The sequence below is a fragment of the Cicer arietinum genome, chromosome 2 (genome assembly GCF_000331145.2).
Source record: "Cicer arietinum cultivar CDC Frontier isolate Library 1 chromosome 2, Cicar.CDCFrontier_v2.0, whole genome shotgun sequence".
In the NCBI taxonomy this organism is placed as follows: domain Eukaryota; kingdom Viridiplantae; phylum Streptophyta; class Magnoliopsida; order Fabales; family Fabaceae; genus Cicer; species Cicer arietinum.
In genome coordinates, this window is record NC_021161.2 from 15804611 (window position 1) to 15828799 (window position 24189).

General features: G+C 29.5%; 2 protein-coding genes across 2 annotated transcripts; one reads left to right on the forward strand and one right to left on the reverse strand.

Annotated features, from left to right (window-relative positions):
- The first annotated feature begins 8140 nt into the window (after positions 1-8140).
- On the forward strand, positions 8141-10865 carry LOC101499837 (F-box/FBD/LRR-repeat protein At1g13570-like). The gene is made up of 4 exons (XM_004490244.4): positions 8141-8181; positions 9001-9933; positions 10055-10213; positions 10339-10865. Exons 2-4 carry the CDS (start codon positions 9013-9015, stop codon positions 10633-10635), a joined length of 1377 nt encoding a protein of 458 aa, XP_004490301.2. The 5' UTR covers positions 8141-8181; positions 9001-9012; the 3' UTR covers positions 10636-10865.
- A 216-nt stretch (positions 10866-11081) lies between these two features.
- LOC101499536 (protein NSP-INTERACTING KINASE 2) lies at positions 11082-16442 on the reverse strand. Its single transcript, XM_004490243.4, has 11 exons — positions 16057-16442; positions 15803-15938; positions 15526-15597; positions 15291-15434; positions 15064-15135; positions 14906-14965; positions 14694-14785; positions 13955-14104; positions 13516-13857; positions 12329-12708; positions 11082-11562 (listed from the first exon to the last, which is right to left on the reverse strand). Exons 1-11 carry the CDS (start codon positions 16154-16156, stop codon positions 11242-11244), a joined length of 1869 nt encoding a protein of 622 aa, XP_004490300.1. The 5' UTR covers positions 16157-16442; the 3' UTR covers positions 11082-11241.
- Positions 16443-24189: the final 7747 nt, after the last annotated feature.

A 24189-nucleotide genomic window follows, 5' to 3' on the forward strand; every position in this document is an offset into this window, starting at 1 on the left:
TATTATCTCTAACATTTTTTATACTCAGATCAATAATAATAAATAATTTTCATCTTTTATTCATAACTCAAACTCAACAGATTGATTAGAAAAATGAAAAAATGAATAAACGAAAATACCTCTTAATCCTTCTATTTGTTCCTCTGTTTCTGTATGTTTGAATAGTGGCAAAATTCAATCTCTGCTTCAGTGTATTTTTTTTTACAAATTTCTCTCCCAAAAAGAAAATCTACTCTCTGTTTTTAAATTTCGAATTCTTTTTCTCTATTTCAAAATTCTGAACCTGTGTTTAGTGTCTTTTTTTTTTTTTTGTTTCAAAACTTCAAACTCTATTTATAGACTAAAAGTAAATTAAAGTGGTGAATTCTTCTGTTTATTAGATAAAATCAGGTTCTAGATTTTGTAGTGTTTGTTGCAAAATACAGATTTTGAGTGTAGAGGTTATAAAGGAAGGTTATACAAGTAATACCTTTATTAGTATATCTCAATCAATTAACTGGTTTCTAATATGTTTGTACTTGGAAATGCTGTAAATACAGATAATATAAAGCAAGGTTATTACAGGATGCTGGGAATGCAAATAATATAAAGGAGGGTTTGCAAAAGCTCTTGCACAAAGTCAAGCAGTTAAAAGGATGTAGAATGGAAAATGAAGGTGAAGTTGAGTGTTGCCAGGGTGGAATGGATTGGTGTATTGGGTACTGATGTGTTGTCATGCCAAATCAGAAACACTTTGAATTGTTTTTATTGTAATTCAATTTTTTTTTATTTTATGTAAAATAAAGATGTTTAGATTTTTTATGATAATTGTAAAATATATTATTATTATTATTATTATTATTATTATTATTATTATCATTATTATTAAAATAAATTTAAATTATTTTAGAGGACAAAATTGAGGTACTACATAAGGCTTCCTAGATTTCTTTATCAGTTTCCTTCTGTTTTATCTATCATATTCGCTTCTGCTTAAATTACATGTTAGAAATAATTGAGTTTTAAAATTTAAAGTACATTTGCTTTTCATTTGTTGTCCACATGTTTTCTTCTTTTGGAGCTGATGCTGGATCATTTTGATAAACTCTAGATACAAAATTTCTTTTTTGTACTATGAGTCACATGTCATTAACTTGAGATTGAAGGAAAAATTTCATTTTCCTTTCTAGAAATAATAATCAGTGCCATCAAAGTAAGGAGATATGTTTGATGATCCAATTTCATGGATGAACTTTGCTTTTGACATGATTTCATCCTAAATATTTTTCCTCTAACACTTGTTAGGTGCTCAAACTCTGAGGTAGAGATCGGATGCCAACTAATGTAGAATAATATGTCACAAAAGGGGGAGGGGTTTTGAGTTGCGAGCTTTGAAAATTTAAATCATAAGCAAATATCTCAAGTTGTTACTTCGATAAGAATGTTAGTCTAAACCAAGAGAACTTTCGTTATCAGAAGTGTATAATGAAAACTATAAATGGCAGTGATGTGGTGTTTGATTAATGTGCAACAATAAAAGATTAAGGTAAAGAGAATCCCACATAAATTTATTGTGGTTCACTCTTAACCTTGGGCTATGTCTAACCCAACACACTTTTACAATCTTTTCTTTAGATAACAACTTGATATAATACACCATGTATTATTAAAGCCTCAATAGACTTACAACTTGTATTATTCCAACCTCAACAGGCTTACAAACTCAGTCTAAGTAGACTTAATACAACTTCACACTCAACATTCACAAAGGAAAGACTTGAGAGATTTTTACAAATATATGAATAAGTGTTTGGGTTATTTGATTATGAAAACTCAAAGACAAATTTAAGAAGCAAAGGAAATGTATCAGCACACTCAGAAATTTATAGCTCGAACTTGTAGATCTGCAACTGAAATGTGTATGATAAAAAGAGCCTTGAGATTAACTTGAGAATAAAACAAGTGTTTGAGATTAACTTGAGAATAAAACAAGTGATTGATTATTTGTAGCTTAGACTATTGTTTTTCATATTCAACATTCATTCATATTTATATATAAGAAGAAAATGTTCATAAGAAGCCATAAATCAATCTTCTTGATGACATGAGAATCCATAAAGCAATCTTCTTGATGAGGTGTCTTCATGTTTTAGTGCATTTTAAAGAGAATGTTTTCTTCTAGAGAAAAACGGTTTTCTACTTTTTGTGATCAAAAGGTGACTTCGAAATCTGAGTAAGGAGGCACTCAAAGTTGCTTTTCTGATGCAATATGGGATGGGCAAAAAGGCAGCAAATGTCACTTGTACTTGTATGTACTTGGTTTTTGTCTTTTTGTGCTTGCAAGTGGTAGAACAAAGATAATGTTCTATTTCAAAAACATGGCCCAACATGTGTATGTCAAAGTTTGAGTTGGCTTACTCATAATGGTCTAAATGAAATATGAAAATAGTGTTGAAATTTAACATGGATCAATTAAAGCCTTTATGACATATTCACTTGTTTGATACCATAAAGAATGTTCTTTCACTATTCATCATTTAAGCTTGTTTGTGTAATATGTCTTAAATTCATTTTTCTTGAAATGTCTTCCACTACAAAGTTGATTCTTGTCTATTTCTAAGTTAACTTAAAACCATTTAAGATAGTGAATCTTGCTTTAATATGAGAAAGAAAATTGTGTCATAAAACCCAGCAAAGAAAACATGCTTCTACTTCAGGCATAACTTTCTTTTTGTGTAATTTTGAGTGATGTTTTGTCCTTTTGCCAGTGAGGTACTTATTAAAATCAAAGCATGTTATCAATCTTTAAAACACTCAAAAACACATGTTAGATCACAAAATGATCTTTCTTCATCTCCTTCTCCTCAATGGTCCAATGAGTTCTTTTAACTCAAGAGAACTTAGATAATGGGTTTGGCTTATAGTTGTAACCATGGTTCTCCAAGTGCTAGGGAGATATATTAGAATTTTTTTTAACTTTTTTCTTAAGTTATATGTTTTTCACCTAGAGATCGCATTTCATTGATTATGGTTGTGAACCTTGAGTACATTTCCTCAATTTTTTTCCTTTATTCATTTCAAACATTTCAAATTTACTAACTCTAATATCTATCCTTGTTTATTTTACATGGTTTGTTCTTTCATGATGAGTTTGCAAAGTGTCCCACATCTTCTTGGGTCTGAATCCACCCAACAGAGCCTGTTGTTCACCATTTCTCCTAGTTATGGGCAAGTGGAGTAGATAAGACACATCATCGAAGGTCACTACCATCTCACCAAATGATAGATGGAAGTTGTTAGTCTCCTTGTACCACCCTATGTAAACGCTGACAATAAGCCAACGTCTATTAATTCGTAGCCCGTCACTCAAAGATCAAACATACTTGAGGCATTTATTGGACCTAAAAACCAAACCTCAATTTTGTTTGGCACTACTAGTAAAGTAACCTTCATTCGTTGTTAACGCGTTTAAAAGGTTCACGTTCTTGAAAAACATCATTAACATATATCAATAATGAAATACAAAATATTAATGTATATCAATAACTAAAAAAAATATATTAATATAAATCAATAATTACATAAACATATTAGTATTATACACTAAGTAAATAAAACATATTGATATAAATTGATAATTAAATAAAACATATTAAAACTTACTTCTTAAACCCATATGCGGGTTTCTATATGCTCACAAAGGATGGGGGTAACGAAAAATTTGTAGGGTCTCTCATAAATCCCTGAACTCGTGGTGGCGATGGTTCTCCTTGATACAGGGGATGGTGATCCTTGAATTGGTGGTATCATCATCTCATGCTACACATCTTCAGCATGTGATTGTGGACAAAAGTTTTCACCTTTAACATGCACTCGTTTTGAATGAGAATTTGTTTGACGTTCTCTACACGCAAAACTGTGTTGTGTCACTCTATCATGTATCCATCTAGTGACATCTTCAACTCTATCCATCTTTGAAACAAACAAACAAACAAACAAACAAACAAACAAACAAACATTCAATCAATTTTTCATTCTATCACTTCGTTCAAGCATTATATCAAACACTTGAATCACAACAACAACACAATTCAAATAACAACAAACACTAGCTATCAATTGGAACAACAACAACATACACTAACTATCAATTGAAGCAGCAACAACAACAACAACAACAACATAAACTAATTATTTTAGATTACAAACTAACTTAAAAAGATTTCATAATTTGTTCTATTAATGCTACTATAGAAGCTTGCAATCACCCAATCATGTCCTTTGTTGAGTACTTGAAAAGATACTTTATAGAACAATATTGGTTGCACCACTCAACATTGATATGAGCATTGTATTCAAAGGAGAGATCTATTATATGACAAAAGATTTAGTGTAGCATTGAATATTGAATATCATCTCTTCTTCTATATATTGAATATCCATCTACATCTATGGTTGTAACATTGACAAATTTGTTTAGAAAATACTTTGTGCACTTTCCATTTTGCATGCATGGAGATTTTTTATTTTGAGCACCGCATGGACTTTAAATTATCAATGAAAAGACTATTTGAAATAGTTTTGGGTCAATATCTTTATGAGGAATCTTAACAGAAATTATTATGTCTAAATGACTTGGATGTACACATCTAAATTGAAGGACGACCAATATGTGAGATCCTCATTTTTGAAATTCAATTGTGTATATGATTACTACACATGAAAGAAAATGAAGAGTGTAAATAATAAATAAATTAATAATTTTAAAAATATTAAAATTGTCAACAATGAATAAATTATTACAAATGATTCATAATTTTAAAAATATGTAACTTCAAGATATTGGATTTTTTGTTGGGGGTATACTGCAAATCTTGAATAAGAAGAAGATGAAACTAATGACGATGAAGGTTATACAAATAAATTCCAAAGCGTAAGTATCACACTAAACTTTATGTTCAATTTGCCTCTACCAATTTATATATGTTGGATGCAAACGGGTTGGGAATTGCACATTCACATGAAGTTTATCGATACAGTTTACGTTCCTTTATTTGCTCTCGTGTACTAGAGAAAAGAAGAAATGACTCAAAAATATTTTTGACATAAATTTGACTCATGTAACATAAATTTTGTTTTCTCATTTCTTCCTATAAATTGTCTCAGTTTGTAGAGAAATTCGTACCAATTGGTTGAAAGAAAACAATTCTCGAAAGAGTTTGTAACCCTTGATTGCAACCATTGACCAAATGATACATTAAATTATTTAATTTTCCTATATTAATATAGCTATTAAAGAATTCTAAATATATTTTAGAAATTCCTCTCATACTAGATACCTGATTTGATTTTGTCAAATATGTTTCATTTCTTTTTATGTTTTATCAAATGATCAAGTTTTATCTTGAATATCCTAGAGTCCAAATCATGTATGTCTTATGATAGTTTATATACTTTACAAAAAATGCAGGCAACTCAGGCCATTTTTGATTGCATGTAAAGGTAATGAATAAGTTAAGATACCCAGCCCACGCATATATTGCCATAGCATCCTGTTGGAAATGATGACACTTTAATGAAAATTTATTGGAAATAATGATGACATTTATGAGAGCTAGTGTTGTTGTGAATTGAAAAAAATTAAGAAGTCCCACATTGGAGGGATACCACACACTAGTAGGGTATATAAGGTGGAGGTAAGGAACTTGGAGAGGGCCCCAAGGGGAACCCCAATTTTGTGAAGGAGGGAGAACGCAAGCAATATTGACCACCACGCGCGCGCCGCCGCCGCCGTCCTACCGGCTCGGTTCAGTTTGGTTCGGTTCGGTTCGGCCTAGCTTGGCTTGGCTTTAGCTCTAATTGAAACGTTAATTACGTAACTGCCCTCCGCCGAATCATATCTGATCCAGTCATCTTCCCTGAATTTCCGCCGAATCATATCTGATCCAGTCATCTTCCCTGAATTTGTGCGTCTGTTTTTGCCCGGTCAAAACCCTAATATTTGGTCTCACGTTTCCTTTGTTGCCTGATCAAAAGTCAGAGTCAAAACCCTAAGTTTGGAGCGCACATTTTGGGGTTTGGAGCGCACGTTTCTGAGGGCCACTACTTGGAGCGCACGTTCTGATGATCCCTGATTTTCTCAGATCTAGTTGCGGATTTCCTCTATAAATAAATGGTTCTTCTCAGTTGGAAAATCACACCAAAAGCTCTCCGTATCTGAGGCTTTTCTCACTTCTCCCCATTCTTACTATTTCTTCTCTTTCTTTCGAGTGGCCTTAGTGCCATATTACGAGTGTCAGTTGTAAGCTTGCCGTATTGAGGGTGTAATTCTAGAACTGTTTTCTAGAGTGCAGTAGAACTCCGATACAGAGTATCTGAGCTGGAGACTTCGTAGTTGATAGTCTGTCTTGCATAATTTGGGCAGTGCCTCGAAACGTCTTAAAGAGAGCGACCTAGTCCGCGACTCAACCCAAAAATACTTTCAGTGACATAAATTGTTTTCAAAGGTTTTTTCGAATTTCAAAAACAACACATCCTGATAAAAATAAAAAGTTAGATAGTATGTTATACAATACAAATGTAGCAAAAAGATTACAAGAATATCATTTGAAACAAATAACAAAATACAACCTTTTAGATTTGATAGTCTAATTGCAAAATATAAGCTATTGAATGTCATGATAGAAATCTGTACAGTTTTAGTAGTTGGGATGTATTGTGGTTGAGGAGTTTGTATTTAAACATACAGATTGGTCGGTTACAGGTTTATGAAATGGAAAATGAAGTGATTAGATTTGGAAGGATAGGTTACGGTTTTCATGGGGTTTAAGTTATTCTAATTTATGGGGAAATCAATAGAGTTGCATTGGAACAATGAACAATGGTTTAATTGGTCAAATTTGCTTGCAGTAGTTTAACTTTTTTTGGTTGTACATGAAACAATTTGGGGGTGAGTTGTCTTATAAATACTGTTATAAAGAGAAATAGTGATTGTTAATCTGTTAAATGTTGAGGCAGTGAGAATAGAACTTGAGATCAATTTGTCACTCTACTCATTCACTCTTTTACCCAACTATAAAGCCAATTTTATATCCTATCTAACCCTACTTATGAGTATAACCATTCTAGATATCAATCAAACAAGAAAAATGAAGGGAGGGAGGAATTTAATTTTTGGAGGTCTTGGGCCATCCAAATGCACACACATAAATTAAAATCAAAACAACAATTTTTTTTACCCCATTACATATTCTTTTAAAATTTTAGTTGAACCGTATGACGATTTATTTGATTTAAATAAAAATTATTTGTCTACATTTAAATATAAAATAAATATCTGCATCAAATTAGACCAATTCAGCGTAATTGATTAAATCATAAATTCGACTGTTAACTTGATTGGATCTTATTAATTTATACTGAGTCGTTAATGTTTTTAGTTCTCTTTCTCACTCGATTACCCCTTTAATTTTTGTTTCAACTCATAAACTAATAAATTTGCATTTTAAGAGTATGTCATAATTACTAAAACTTAGGGGTGTTTAATTCAAAAAATAAAAAGTATAAGGTAGTATTTTTGTTTTGGTGTGTAATAATGTAAAGAAGTAGAGTAATTTAATTTTATGAAAATATTTATTATTTTCATTTATGAAAATTTATATTAATTTTAAATGTTAATAGAAAAAAAAAAAGATTTTTGAAATAAATAGTTATTTATATTTTTAAAAATAATAAAAATATCAAAAAAAAATTATTTAATTAATTTCAAAAATTTATGTTCATTAACTAATATTTAATTTTATTTTTGTGAAAATAATTTTCTTCAATCTTATGAAAAATCAACATTTATTTACTTAAAAAAAAATACAGACTCCGTTCAACCCTTCCAAATTAAAAAAACAAAAAACAAAAAACAGTTCCCTCTCTTTTTGTCGCTATATCCTTCCCCAAGTTTGTCTTTCTCGCTCACGTCTCTTCTTCTCTCGCGAACAACAAAAAAATTTGATTGTTTCTCTCCGCCATCTTTCTTTCTCCCCGCAGCACGCAAGGTTAGGTTTTTGTCTTCCATCGACCCTTCCCTCTTTCTATGTAACTTTGTTTATCAACTCTTGTCTCTCTTTTTATTTCAATTTTATTTTCTTCATGTTACAGGGAACAAAACGACGTTATAAGAGTGATAGGGTCGGTGAACCCTTCCCACTGGTGAGTGATTTTTATTGTGTTTCTATTTCGCTCAATACTATCTCAGGGACAATTGTTTCCTACAATTAAGCTAATCTAAACATGCAGAGTAAATGCATCTCTAACTATGCAACTAGAATCAGAGTAGGATCAATGCATATATGAGATTTGTTAAGAGTAATAATTCAGTTAGTTAGTTTGTTAGAGTTATATAACATTTTGTTTTGTAGTTAGTTGCAAGGTTTTAAATAGCGGCCGCCAGTGTGGCCGTGGTTACACTCGCCGTCGTCGCAGTGTGAATTAATCACAACATTGCACCAAGCTTATTCAAATTATTTGTACTATCATATAATGTACGATATTAGTTGAGATATGAGAGAAGGTTAGAACTAGAGAAGAGGTAACGTAATGTTCTCATCTATTCTGAAAATTTGCTTTTAAACCTTCTGGATTGAAAAAAAACGGGATTCTCAAATATATTTTATTGAACTGAGGTTTCGTCACGGCCATTGCACTTGTAATTTTATACAATGGCTGATTATTTATAACAATGTTCACAAGCATAATATATACAATGGAGTTGTAATTTTATTGAGGAAAGATGTTGCTGTATCCTTTCCTTGTATTTATGTTTGTATCTTATACATTGTTTATTCCTCTTGTTAGTAACTTCTATTGTACTTTCACATATGTTTTAGTTTCAATAACTGTTAATACTTTTATTTAGTTAGATTACAAATTTACAATATTTACACATGCCTTGCTTCAATGACTATGATATTTTTGTATTTGAATATTATGATGTTTGGTTTTACAAACTTTCATTGTTTACTTATCTAGGTATCTTTTCAAATGGGAAAATCATGGATTTCCAAGCTACAAAATACAAATGAATACAAAATTTGTTTGAGCAGATTCTTAGATTTTGGTTTTAAGAACAGAGCTGCTGGATTCATCAAAATGGGTGATGTTATGGGTTCTGATTTGATCAGTGATCTTCCTCAAAACATTATAGAAAGCATTCTGATACAACTTCCTATAAGAGATGCTGTGAGAACAAGCATTTTGTCACGCAAATGGAGGTACAAATGGTCTTCCATCACTCAGCTTATGTTTGATGAAAAATGTGTCCCTGACTGTTATGATCGAGAAGTTCTTCAGGAAAGTGTTGTCAAGTTTATCTCGACACTGCTATTTCTTCACCAAGGGCCAGTTCATAAGTTCCAAATTACGCATTTAAGCATGCAAAGCTGCCCTGAAATAGATCAGTGGATTCTTTTCCTTTCGAGAAATGATATTAAAGAATTGATTCTTGAATTAGGAGGTGGTGAATTTTATAGAATGCCTTCTTGCCTTTTCAGTTGTCAGAAATTGACTCTATTGGAGCTCACGTGCTGTGAGTTGGATCTGCCTCATAATTTTAAGGGATTTTCATATTTAAAGAGCGTCACTTTTCTTCGTGTTTTCATCTCCCCTGAAGCAATTGAGAGTCTCATTTCAAGTTGCCCTCTGTTGGAGAATTTATCACTTAGGCATTGTGATTGTTTATCTCTTACTATCCGTGCACCGAGCCTCAAGTACTTGTGTCTCCAAGGTGAATTCAAGGAAATTTTTCTAGTAGATATGCCGCTTTTGGTTGAAATTGTTGTTGCTATGTGTATGTTTGACAATGTTACCGAGCATATTGAACAAAGAACAAGTTGCAATTTTGTCAAATTTCTTGGTGGTGTGCCTAATCTTGAGAGACTTGATGGCCTTGTTGACTTCACAAAGGTAACATTTTATTCTTATCTATTTATTAAGTTTGTTGGTTCACCTTCCTTTTGCGTATAGTTTGGAACAGTGTTCTGTTGTGATTTATTGCTAACTTCTTCGTTTTTGTATGTTCGTGAAGTATTTGAGCATAGGTAATGATCTAGGAAATCTTTCAATGATTTATAACAATTTGGAGACTATCAAAATGCATCTAGTAAGTTTTGAGGATATGAAAGAGATACGTGTCGTCCTTCGGTTGATTACAAGCTCTCCTAATCTAAAGGAACTTCACATTTCAGTAAGTCCTTACTCATTGCATAGTTGAGAAAATTTCCCCGTTTTTATGAATAGTTCTGTTATTACATGCATATCATCCCTATTTAAGGTTTATTACTGCATGTTTTATGCAATTGACTTTGGCAGGGTTCATCAATCATCCCTACTTCCATACATACTGCAGATTTGGAATTTTGGGAAAAAGAATGCCCTTCAGATTATATACTTGGCCAGCTTAAAGTTGTAAAGTTGACAGAAATGAGTGGTTGGCCACATGAAATCGAATTTATCAAATATTTGCTTGGCTGTTCTCCTGTTCTTGAGACAATGAGTATCATTCCTTGTATATATAATATGAAATATCATTTGGAAAAGTTGGTCGAATTGATGAAATTTCGAAGAGCTTCTACAATAGCAGAAATTTATTTCAGCCGCCCTGAATAAATGTTGCTCTAAATTCGTGTTCCTCAGCTGTTCGAAATATAATCTCCAAATTCACACAGCTTTCTATTTCTTCTTTGAAAAATAAATTGATGACTCATTGCAGGTGTGCCGAGCCCAAAGCGTGCTTTTATTTTCTGCCAACAAAGAGGTGTCTAAGTTAATAATTAGTTGTTACGTTGCTATTTTTTTCCTTCACTTGGATTTGAACCAGGGTCCTCCACTTCCTTAACACTTAGAAGTGAACCAGTTGAGCACCCCGTCTTAGTTACATATTGAGTATGAGATGTTTGATAAAGCATTTAAGTTGTTTGGTTCTTTCCCCTTCATACTTGATATCAAAAGTAAATTAAGCACAGTTACAACTCAACCAGCGAAACAAATCCCAAAATGATATCAACAGTTTTGAGTACAATCTATTTTATGAACATTATTCCAACAAGCCGAAGGATCCAAAATGAACATTTCCCATAAAAATCTTCCTCCCATAGTTGATCAAAACACATTACAAACAAACATCTATACGTCAGTGTCTCCAATCAGATTCTGTACAGTCAGAAAAACAACATCATACTAATATCACACATATACACACAAAAACTTTGTATGTTATCTTGGTCCAGAGAGTTCCATAGCTTGTGCAAGCAATGAAGAGTCATCAGTAAGGTCAGAATAACGCTCTGAAGAGGAGAGTTCATTTCCTCTACTTCTTGTTGATTCAGCTCTCTGTGAGGCTTCCCATTTCTCTGCAAGTCCATCTCCTTCAAGCATCCTAACAACTTCTGACATTTTTGGCCTGTGACTTGGAAGATACTGAGTACATAAAAGTGCCACTTGAACTATTTCATCTAACTCTATCCTGTCATAGTTGTTTTTCAAATCTTTGTCAACTAACAAGTCAATCTTCTTCTCTTGATGTATTTTCTTCACCTGCAATTTTAATCAGGGTGAATTCTATCAGCTACAAAGCACACTTAAGACATGTAACATGAACACTATACAACTTAATCAGTGACTAGAATAAAAAGTTTAAAGTTGTGGAGCATCAGATGTAATATGTAATAACAAATATTAGAGTTAAATTTGTTTTTAGTCTCTAAAATTATCTCTCATTTTATTTTTTGTTCTACGGACTAAAAGCATTCAATTTTATAGGGACTGAAAAAGGATACAGGGAATAAAAACAAAAAGGTAAATACTATAGGAATTAAAACTATATTTAACCTCTTCATTGAGAAAATTGAAATTGGTGAGAAAAAATATCCCAATATCATAAATTTGACACATCAACATGTTTGAGACCCATAAGTATTTATATGTCAAATTTTAACATAATGCATAAAATTAGTATAATGTTAAAATAAATAAATAAAATACAAATCCTAATTCAAAACAGAGAATTATTATTTTAAATTTAGCATTAGGCATAATAAAATACTTCCGTTGATCAAATTATTGTGGTATTCTCATCAATCAATATATTGGTATAAAAGTAAAAAAAAAAATTACAAGAAACAGTGTTCAAAATATAATCATCCCAACTTTTTTGAAGTGTCGACATAAATACTATCCAACACAAGTACGACAAGACAACTGATATGAAAGTGTTGGTAAGTGCTTGTTTGTCTACTAGTAAAAAGAAAGTAACCAAGACAAAAAACTCAAAGGACAAAGGAACCAATTCTATTTGTCTTACCCAATCAAGCATAGCACCTTTCTGGTTAGCTGCTTTACCAAATTCAAGAGCTCTTTGTCCAGATATCAATTCAAGAAGAAGAATTCCAAATCCAAACACATCTGTTTTATCTGAGGATTGTCCTGTTGAAAGGTACTCAGGGGCTATGTGTCCTACAGTTCCTCTCACTGCTGTTGTCACATGTGAATCTCTGTGGTCCAACAGCTTTGCTAACCCAAAGTCTCCTACTACAGCCTCACAATCTTCATCAAGTAAGATATTTGCAGCCTTAACATCCCTGTGAATTATCTTTGGGTCACACTGTTCATGTAAATATAGTAACCCTCTTCCTGCTCCTAATGCTATTCTTTTCCTTGTAGCCCAGTCTAGAGCTGGCTTGGCTGTTATATCATCAAAAAGGAAATTAGTACTCATACTTCATAAAAATCCAATTATACATTTGGTTACTCAAATATAGCTAGTTATCAACATTTTTCCTATTTTAGGTTTATGGAATTGGAAGTAGGGTTTTATAAGTGGGTCCGCGACTGCAATCTGGATCGAGTTATTAAGGGGCCGTTTACTTTGTAAAAACATTTCTTGTTTTCATTTCCTAATATTTGTGATGATTTTACTCGTTAATTAGGTCAGGGATTTTTGAAGTGAATAACTGTCTACATTTCTGGAAACAACAAAAATTTCAAAAAATTGTTTTCACTATTTTCATGAATGAATGCATCTTTAGTAACTAGCAATTTATTTTATCTTCATAACAATAGTTTACTTCATGAGTCTCTTATCAAGGCAAAATGAAAACATTCATGTTTTCACAAGGTAAATGGCCCCTAAGGTTTTTGATGTTTTGGTCGCTACATAGCCTTAACCGCGGCTGCAGTTTAAGACTTTGATTGGAACTTGGAACCAGGGTTTAAAAATAGGGTTTGCAGCCGTGACCTGGACTGCATCATTAAGGTTTTTGATGTATTTGCAACCATAACACAACTGTGATTGAGGCTGTTTCATCTTTATTTGATCACAATTCTCACCGGTATGAAAGATTGCAATGCAGCCTCAACTGGACTTAAAACCTTGATTAGAACTTGGAAGTTAGTGAGTGCACCAAATTTGAAATTTGTTTTAAAAATTCCATTTCATGAATAGTTGTTCATTAAATTTCTGTCATAAGTAAGATATAGAATTGCTATTACCTTTTAGACGAGAAGCAACACTACCATTTGACATATAGGGATAAACCAAGAGCCTTTCTGTAGTTGTCATACAAAATCCATACAAGCGAAGAAGATTCCTGTGTACAGCTAAGCTGATCATCTCTAGTTCAGTTTGGAATTGGATCTCACCACCAATGGCATTACCATCTTTAAGCCTTTTGACTGCTATAACTTTACCATCTGGAAGATAACCTTTGTATACATTTCCAAAACCACCTTTACCAACTAAGTTTTTGCTGCTGAAGTTATTTGTAGCAACATGAAGTTCTCTGAAATGGAACTTCTTAAGGTTTCCAAGGCAAATCTCTTCACGGTGTTGTTCTGAAATTTTTTGAGAAAAAGCGAAGAATAAATATAAATTTATATGCATACTAGATTGATTGGTTTATGTTTCAGTTTATTGTGATGATTCACTAACCATTCGTGTCAAAGAATATTTGCTTGTTATATCTTTGTCTCCACCAAAGAAGGAAGCCAAAACCCAAAATTAGTAAGCATATGCAGCTTAGGCTTGAAGCAAAAGCCAAAGCAGCTTTGTGACTTTTTGGTCTATTAGAGGATTTTGAATCTTGAGAAACATTTCAGAAAATTGTGTTAGTGTATGAACTAAGGTAATTTCGTGCTAAAAAAAAATAAAGATTTATATATGATTTCAGTCCTTTCAATTATAATGTTTTTTAGTTTTAGTCCTTGTTTTTGTTTTAATTCAGTCTCGACAAATTCAAAAACTGCTGCTTTTAGTCCTTGTCGCCAGTTTATTGGGACTAAAAGCAACAGTTTTTTATTTTGTTAAGACTAAATCTAACCAAAAAAACTTAGGAATTAAAACAAAAAGACGTGTAATTGTAGGTACTAAAATTACTTTTTCTTTTTTTTTTTAAATATGTAGTAGTGGAGAATGATAAAACCAATGATTATAAAAATATGAAGACAACATAAAAAAAAAAAAAAAAAGTTTTGAACAGTGCTCATGAAATATATTTGAATCCAAAAAGCACTAGTATTTTGAACTAAAAAGTTTAAACTTAGGCCATCATGAACTTTAAGTCAAACTAAAATGATCACTTCATAAAAGACAAGAAGAAAAGATTTAGATGAAAACATTATGAGTTTTGAGAAGTACAAAGTTGTGTACAACATGTGAGAACTATGATTACCTTGAGAGATATTCATAGCAGAAGAAATTAATGTTGTTCTAAAACAATTTTGTTCAACTCCAGTGGCACATATCTGGGGATTACCAACAATACTGTTTACAAGAAAAGGAAAACATAAAATTATTTACAACATATGAACATAATCATTAATTAGATTTATTTTATTAACATGAGGAAATAACTAATAATATAAAAAAAGAAAAATAACTTACTTGAATGTTTTGGCATTTAATCTAGGTACAGGTCCACTCAAATTATTAAAAGAGAGATCCCTATATAAAATTCAGAAAAAGACACTATTAATTGAAAATCAAAAGAAAAATAAAGGTAGAAAATAAATAATGATGAAAGGCATGAGGGAGAGACTTACAGAAAGACAAGCTGTGACATGTTAGCCACTGGGGAAGGAATTGGTCCAGAAAGACTGTTATTGTTTAGCCGCCTGATTTCAATTCAAATTAATTATAAGATTTTGTTATAGTGAATGTATTTCATTTGTTTATATTCTTTCGTAACTTTCCTTTTTATCAAACACTATATTATATAAAACTGTATAGAAATGCATATTATGTAGTAATAATACATTCTTCAACTTACAAATAATGGAGACCCCTCATATGAGAAAGAGAATCTGGAAGTTGACCAGTGAATAAATTGTCAGAAAGATCAAGAGTTTGAAGCTTTTGAAGCCTCCCAATCTCTGAAGGAATTGGTCCTGAGATATTATTATCCTGCAGCAGCCTGCAATGAAACTCTTTAGTAAGAAAACATTAACAAAAATTTCATACCATAAGCTTTTTCTCACCATATATGTAACTGGTTGGTTACTTACACAGTTTGAAGGTTTGGTAAGGAGCCTATGCTTGATGAGAGAGTTCCAGATATATTGTGGCTTGGAATTCCACTGACAAAAAAAATAACAAACGATGAAACAAGAAGTAAAATGAAATCTTCAAGAAGAAGAAGAAAATTAAGTACTAATAATATAACCAAAAATAGTAACTAAAAAGTTGATGTATTTGGTTTGAAGATCATATACATCAATTTTTCAATCATCAATTTTGTTTATATTTCGGAGAACGAATTTCTTTGTTCTAAGTTTGACATACAGGGCAGTCACAAAATGATCATCAGGAGAACAAGTGACCATAGCCCAGTTACAAGGATCCACAGACTCAGCATCCCAGCTATCTAAGGCAGAATGAGGATCCACTAGAGAATTCTTAATACCCATCAAAGCTTGAACTGCATTGAACAAGTATATAAAAATTTATATATCAACCATATATTTATTAATATATTATTAGTACTAATGAATTCATATCCATGTCTTAGAAAAGAAGATAAGTTATTAGCTAGCTACCTTCATAGTTGACACCTTTAGGAGAAAGCAAACCAGCAACTGAAGTCCATAAGAAGAACAAAGCCAAACAAAACAAAGCTACATCTCTTTTTCTTTCCATTGGGTTGAAGAATCAATGAAAACTTATTGCTAAAACAAACTTTTTTTCAAGCTCTATTCTTAAATGAGGTAAGTAAAGAGTAGGTTTTGAATGATTCAGCACTACCAAACCAAAATATTCAACTTGTCAATGCTTACATCAAAAGAGGAACCAAGTTGTAGCATTAGAGTTGTGCACTCACTTCAATCTTTGTTTGTGTCAGACTTTGAATCAGATGCAGTACTAAACTGACTTGAAAAAAGAAGAAGCATAGCATGACTTTACCAATGGTTCAAAAAAAGAAAGGAAAGTAAAGAATATATATATAATTAAAGCAAAGTGTCACACCACCCCCATTAACCTATTTCTAGATAAATGAAAAAGATGGCTGAAAAAGAAAATTCCTTCAATCATGCATTGGTCTTCACACTAAGACATTTATTCTATTCCTTGACTATTTGAAAAATAAAATAATAGCAAGTGAAGTATTATCTGTTAAGCACTGTCAAAGTTTGGTTTCAGTGGAGCTTAATCAGAAGATTAAGATTAAACCGTTGAATATATTAAATCAGATTCATTTAAATATTTTGGAGTCCTATTCTAATTTTTAAAAATCGTGCTATTAAACAGAAAATGAAATTTAAATAATTTTTTTTGAAAGATCAGAGTATATTTTAAAAATAAATGAGTCATCGCCAATTGGGGGTTCTGTACTAATGTGCTTGATAGATAGTTTAATAGTCATCCCTGCATTAGATGCTCTTACTATAGTTATTGAATCTATTAAAATTACAAAAATATCATCAAATGTATATTTTGCTAGTCAATTTAATCTTCTAGTGCGTCTTTTATTAGTTAGTTTAATTCTCTTAAGTTTCTTTTGTTCGTCAACTCAATTTGTTAAAATAATAATGAAGTTTTTAAGTTTAAATCTCTGAATTTATCAATATACACTTAAGGATATTTTTTGAAGTTTCGATAAATAATTATAAGTTTAATTACAGTTTTGGTCTACTAATTTTAACACTATTCAATTTTGTTCCGTTTCTCAATTTTCTAAACACAAAGTTATAACGTGACATATTTTAAATGATATAATATACGATTTGATTATTTAAATTCAACACCATATAATAATTAAATTATAAAAAATGATTTATTTTTTAAATTTAAAAAAAAAATAAAAATCAATATTTTTAAAATTGATATTTTACATCATCATATTATTATATATAATATTAAAGTATATATGGTAAATGATTTATTCATTTAGGAATAAAATTTACTATTTACTAAACATTTAACAAAGTGAGGGAGAGTTCTTAGCTGTCAGCAATGTGGAGAGAGAAATAACAAAAGTGTCTCATTTTGATTTGTTAGTTACTGTATAAATTAGAATCCAAACATTCTTTTTCCTAAGGATATGCCATAAACCAAACTCCACTTTCATTCAATTATTATTATTATGAGAAAAAAAGTGAGAATCCCAAAGGATTGAATTGAGGTTGAGATTGGTGATATGCAATGTTCCTTGTCGTGAGATCTTTGTTGTGTCAATAATGTCTCCCATTTCATCACTGTTCCTTTTATTAACTTTGGCCATTTATTTATTATATACATTATTAATTAATCTTAGTTGAATTAGCTTTATTGATTCTCAATCACTCATTTTGTCTCCAAATAAATCACATTCAACAGACAATTCCTCTAATAAACTAGCCAAAAGCAGCTTACTTTTAAAAGTAAAAGCTGTTTCTCACATTATTATGAATTCTCACTATTCTTTTTAGTTTTTACTATCATTGTGTCATGAAGGACCTACATTCCCGCTTTTGTAGGAACTGTTTTTTTTTTTCTTCAAAATTTTTCTAACATTTCAGAAATGATGCTGAATCCACCCAAAAAAAGAAAACTCACATAACATTATTATTATTTTTTTTTTAGTAAACTTGATTCATTCATAAAATCTACTTTCACATACAAAGACAATGTCTATATTGTTAGACTGAATACTATATCTCAAGTATGAATCTGATATCTTACTGTTGTTTAATTATTTTTTTATCATTCATTTGATAGAAAAATATATGTACAAACATAATAAACATATGTTAGTGTATTATTTATTTATTCTAAATTTTGAATCAAATACATCAATATATTTTATTTGATTTATTCTTACTTATATTTAAAATCAGAACAAGTAGATAATTCAAGTGCAAGACAACAATGCACATCGAAATAACATTATTATTATTTTTTTTAGTAAACTTGATTCATTCATAAAATCTACTTTCACATGCAAAGACAATGTCTATATTGTTAGACTGAATACTATATCTTAAGTATGAATTTGATATCTTACTGTTGTTTGATAGAAAAATATATGTACAAACATAATAAACATATGTTAGTGTATTATTTATTTATTCTAAATTTTGAATCAAATACATCAATATATTTTATTTGATTTATTTTTACTTATATTTAAAATCAGAACAAGTAGATAATTCAAGTGCAAGACAACAATGCACATCGAAAAAACAAGAGTTAAAAGGATAACACCAAATCAAAAATTTAATTTTAATAATCAAACTAATCTTTTGCAGATATGTGGAGGAAAATAGCTAAACTTGAAAATAATCATGTCAATGACACGTCTGAAACTAATTAAGAGTGATGAAAAGATGTTGATATAGGTACCGGCCACCAAAGACACCTTCCTCAAAATGACATTCCAAAAGGACCAATATTTTAGAGGCTTTAAACAAGCACATGGAGCAGATACTTAAAACAACCTAAAATAACCCACTAAAAACAGAGCTTGAGAAACAAAAAAATCTACAACAAAATTGTATGTCACCGTGAAGGAGAAATGAATATAAATAATTGATTTAATAGTAAATCGATTCAATGGTTAAGATTTTGTATAGATGACCTATTAGTCAAGTAAATTTATATTTTCACTTAGACCCCAAAATATAATTCCAACTAGAACCCAAAATATATGACGAATTACCATGTTAATTAATTTTTTGTATATATATATTAATTAAACAGATAGTAATTATATTTTATTTTACAATAAATGATTAATTTAGTCGACAAATATGAAATATAATTTCTTTCATAGTTATATATTTTTTTTTATCAAAATTAATAATTTAGATATAATTTTTAACCTTAAAATAAAAATTTAGAGTAAAGAGATGATATCACAAACTAAAGTAGAACAACATAAAAATTTATTAAATACTTATAAAGAGATTGACATTCGTCTTTTTCCAATGACATTAGTCAGTATCAAATTTACTACTAATCATTAGGAGTTTATTTTACATTCTTAGCTACATTGTACATTTATATTTTTAAGTTTTGTTTCTCTTTTTACAATCAATATATATTTGTTTTTGTTTTTATTTTTACTGAAACCATTCACATGACTTATAGATGTCTTTTTGTTTCTTTTTTCATAGATTTCCTTCAGTGAAGTTTGTCGACCGTCAGACATTAAATGTAGGTAACTCTCCTACAAGGATTTGAATTCGGATTCAAAGCTTGTAGAAGTCTCATTTCCAAATGTTTGAAAAACAAAAATTTCTAAATGAAACCACTAATAACAAGTGTCCAAAATATTCTACAACTCAAAAGAAGAATGTTCTGCTCAAAACATATGTTTAAAAATGAGTTATCAAACTTTATAAAGTTCACTGAAACTTTCTAAAAAATTAGGGGATCTCAAGTAGGAATCTTTGAAAAAGTTGGACTTGTTTTTGACAAATCACAAAAACAAAAACTATATGAAAAATTTTTTGTACAAGAAAGAAAAGAAGGAAAATGCAAAACAAGATGTTCATACTGTAACAAATATTGACACCTTGAAATCAATAGGATTTTCAGACCTTTCCTATATGATAACAAAATAACCTCCAATTCAAAAATTCTCATCAACTTCAAAAATTATCAACGTCTATTGTCTCCCCTTGTTGGCCTGGACTACTCCATTAAGAGCATCGTCTTTAGCACAAGTTAGAATCATCACTATTTCATCAACTATGGGGTTACTTCAATATTCTCATCGCAAATTTATAACATCACTATCATCAATCGTATATCATCATCATCACACATTTATAACATCACTATCATCAATCATACATCACCATCATCACATAAATCTATATCATACAATGCATTCATCTTTCATTATCACATCACATAAACTTGTCTAGTCAAACATATGCATATACTTTAATTCAACATCCAATGTCTTACAAACATTTCTATCAACGCCTTACAAACATTTCTATTTTACATTTTAATCAACACCTTACAAACATTTTGATTTCACATTTTAATCTCACAATCATCATATTTTCACATTAACTAATATATCTCTCATAGAGCTACTGCCGTACGTAGCGATCCCCGGATAAATAATTAGAAAATACAGTTTTCTCATTCATCTCACTATATATTATACTAAAAAATTCAAACAGTCTCTCACCCCTTACCTTATTTCAAGACTTTCACATATGAATACGAGTTCACGAGCAAAAAGCCTTTGTTATTTGACTCATTGTCCTTCAATTGATCTAACCTGATAGTTTAAGGGTAAATGTCAAAAATAAATTATGAGAACACACTCTAAAAGGGTTAATTTCGAAATTGAGTCACCTAAACTCACCCTAAATTGAACTTATGATTAAGAAGCACGGTACAAAATAATGAATTCTATAAATAGAGAAGTCGAATATTTTTGAGAAATTTAGATTGTTAATAATCTAAAAAATGAAACAACATACTGAAATTTGCACTAAAACGGAGGAAGTTTAATGGGATAGCTATATATCATTGATATCTATTTTATTTTATTTTTCCTCCTCCAAGTGCGGCAACTTCCATTCTATTATGTGTGTCCCACTCCTCTTTCTTCTTTTTTTCAATTGATTTTTATTTTATTTTATTGTTTAATTAGATTTTATTCTTGCATATGGGTCTAATCCATAAAACACATTTTATTCATTTTTTTTATTTTTTTAAAATAAAATTAACAATTATCAAAACTAATTTTTTTAACACTTTGTTTATACAATTTCATTACTAAAATATTACCAATATTTCAAAACTAATATTTTATAAAATAAAGTAATCAATCTTTTAAAATACATTGATAACCAATACATTGATAACTATAATTATTACTATAATATTTTTAAATAATCACGTAAACATACTACCATCTTTATAAAATAGTCAAAACGATAAAGTAAATAAATATGACATCAACAATTTATATTAATTACTAAGTCACGATAAATATGTATAAAATCACCATACCATAGGAAATTTATAAAAAATAAAGGAAATCAATCATGGAATTACTAATATCTCATAAAAGTTATTTAAAAAATAATAACTAAACATAAAAAATGTTAGAAATAATTAAAATATAATTATATGCGCACTTAACATCAGTCAAATGTACATAAAAATATCACATTATTTACTGACGCACATATACAAGTAAAATCACTAAAAATCTTATTATTTAAAATATTTACATTAAAGTAATATTATTTCTTAAAAATATATAAAATAATAAAATATAATATTTGTTATTTATATTACTCATTTAGTCAAATATGTATAAAACTAGAACAACATAGAAGCACCCATATAACACAAATTAATCACAAAATTTATCAATATATATTTTAAAATAATTTTAACACCAAATTAATTATTTAATTTTTTTTTTAATAAAATAGTTTATTATAAAATCTGGGGTGTTACAGTGAACAAATATGAAAAATAATTTCTTTCATAGTTATAATTTTTTTTTATCAAAATTAATATTTTAGTTATAATTTTTAATCTTAGAATAAAAATTAAGAGTGAAAGAACAGTACCACAATCTAAAGTAGAGAAACATTATGATTTATTAAATAACTATAAAGAGATTTATATTTGTCTTCTTCATATGACATTAGTTAGTATTGAATTTACAACTTGTGCATCTAATATCTGCCATTACTAGACTAAATCATTGGAGTTTGTTTTTAAGTTCTTAGCTATATGTACATTTACATTTCTAAATTTTGTTTATATTTTACCATCAACATATATATTACTGAAACCGTTCATATGGCTTAGAGATGTTTTTTTTTTTTTTTTTTCTATAGATTCTATCCATTGAGGTATGTCGGACGTTGAATACTAAACATTTATAATTCTTCTATAGGGATTCGAATTCAGGTTCATCACAATCTTTCATCGTGAAACTCACAACTTTTCTTGAACTAAGTTCAAGTATAACTTCTGTTATTAATTGAAAATTTTTACATGTACTTGAACTTAGTTTACATACATATTATGTACATGTACGTGAGTTGAGTTCAGATACACACCTTTTCTACTCATTACAAAATTTTACATGTATTTGAACTCACTTTACGTACATATATGTGAACACAAATTCTGTAACGAAAGTGAACTTAGATCACATAAAATTCTCATATTTTAAAAGAAAAAAAGATGAACTCAATAGATCAGAAAATATATCTTGTTGGTGGTTTTAAGCATAATAATAAGAAGAGAAATATGAGGTGTAATTATGAGTGAAGAGTGTGAGTTATGTATGAATATGAGTTATGAGGTGCGATGTATGAGTATGTGATATGGGTATCAGATGTTAGGAGGTACGTGATACTGATGAAGAGAGAAATAAACAAAATATAGTTTAAAAATGAGTGAAATAGTAAAATACATTTTTAGTATTTTAATTTTATAAAAATTTGATAGAGTTTGGATAGAAAAATAAGAGATATAAGTAATAAAATTAAAATAATTTACCAATAGTATACAAAATTTAAATTAACAATTTGTACTATATTTTATTTTTTATTTTACAAATAAAAGAGTTGATAGTTAAGAAAATGTCTATGCTTAAACAATAAAGTTCAATAAAAAGAAAAAGAAATGTATTAATAAGTTGAATTATTCAGTTTGATCTTTGATTAGTAATTTTCTAAGTTTATTTTAATTAAGTTGAGCTATACGGTTGGATTTTCAATTCGTGATTTTCTAATATTGATCTTTCTATAATTGATTCCTAAAATTTATTTATATACTAATTGAGTTTGACTATACAATTTGATATTTAAATTTTAAATTTATAAGTCGTAGTTAATCTATTTACGTTAGATTATTAAAATTTGAATTTGTAAATTATAGTTAGTTTAATTAAATTCAATTGAACTATTGGATTATCGAAATTTCAAATTTATAAGTAATAATTAATCTAATTAAGTTCGATTGAATTATTAGATTATCGAAATTCTAAATTTATAAGTCTGAATTAATCTAGTTAAGTTCAATTTAAATAAATTTATAAGTCTTAGTCAATCTAATTAGTTAAGATTAAACATTTGAATCATCAGACATATATTCACTAGGTCATAGTTATTCTAATTAGTTAAGAATGAACTGTTGGGGCATCAAAATTGTAATTTCTAAGTCATAGTTTGTCTAATTAGGTTTGATTGAACTGCTAGACCATTAAAATTAGAATTTCAAATTCATAATTAATTTATATTGATTGGAGCGATTAAAGTTTGAATTCTAAGTCATAGTTAGTCAAATTAGGTTAGATTAAACCGTTGTATAATCAAACTAAGAATTTCTAAGTAATAGTTAGTCTAATTAAGTTAAATTGAACTATTGGATCATCGAAAAAGAATTTCTAAGTTATAGTTCAATTATTTTTACCTATAATACCATTCAACTATTACTACCTACACAACTTCCAAGGTATTTTTGTAGTACTTTACATTAATGATAGTGAAACACACATCAATAACTAAGATTAATAGTTTAGTAAAATAATTTTTCTCTGTCTTTTAATTAGTATAGTACTTTTTAGTATGTGTCAAAATTCTTAAACAACACTAATACTTATTGTGCGAAGGATATAATATTTTTGCTTACTTTTTCATGGAATAGCTTCAACTATAAAATTAGCAATATTTTTTTTTTGTTAGTTTGCCTTGATC

Bases quoted from the DNA above. Each gene is read 5' to 3' on its own strand.
- LOC101499837 (XM_004490244.4), top strand. From the start codon at position 9,013: ATGGGAAAATCATGGATTTCCAAGCTACAAAATACAAATGAATACAAA. The intron at 9,934-10,054 runs GTAACATTTTAT...ATGTTCGTGAAG, and splicing joins GCCTTGTTGACTTCACAAAG to TATTTGAGCATAGGTAATGA. The intron at 10,214-10,338 runs GTAAGTCCTTAC...TGACTTTGGCAG, and splicing joins TAAAGGAACTTCACATTTCA to GGTTCATCAATCATCCCTAC.
- LOC101499536 (XM_004490243.4), bottom strand. From the start codon at position 16,156: ATGGAAAGAAAAAGAGATGTAGCTTTGTTTTGTTTGGCTTTGTTCTTC. The intron at 15,939-16,056 runs GTAGCTAGCTAA...TGTTCAATGCAG, and splicing joins TAAAGGTGTCAACTATGAAG to TTCAAGCTTTGATGGGTATT. The intron at 12,709-13,515 runs GTAATAGCAATT...ATGATATAACAG, and splicing joins TGTTGCTTCTCGTCTAAAAG to CCAAGCCAGCTCTAGACTGG.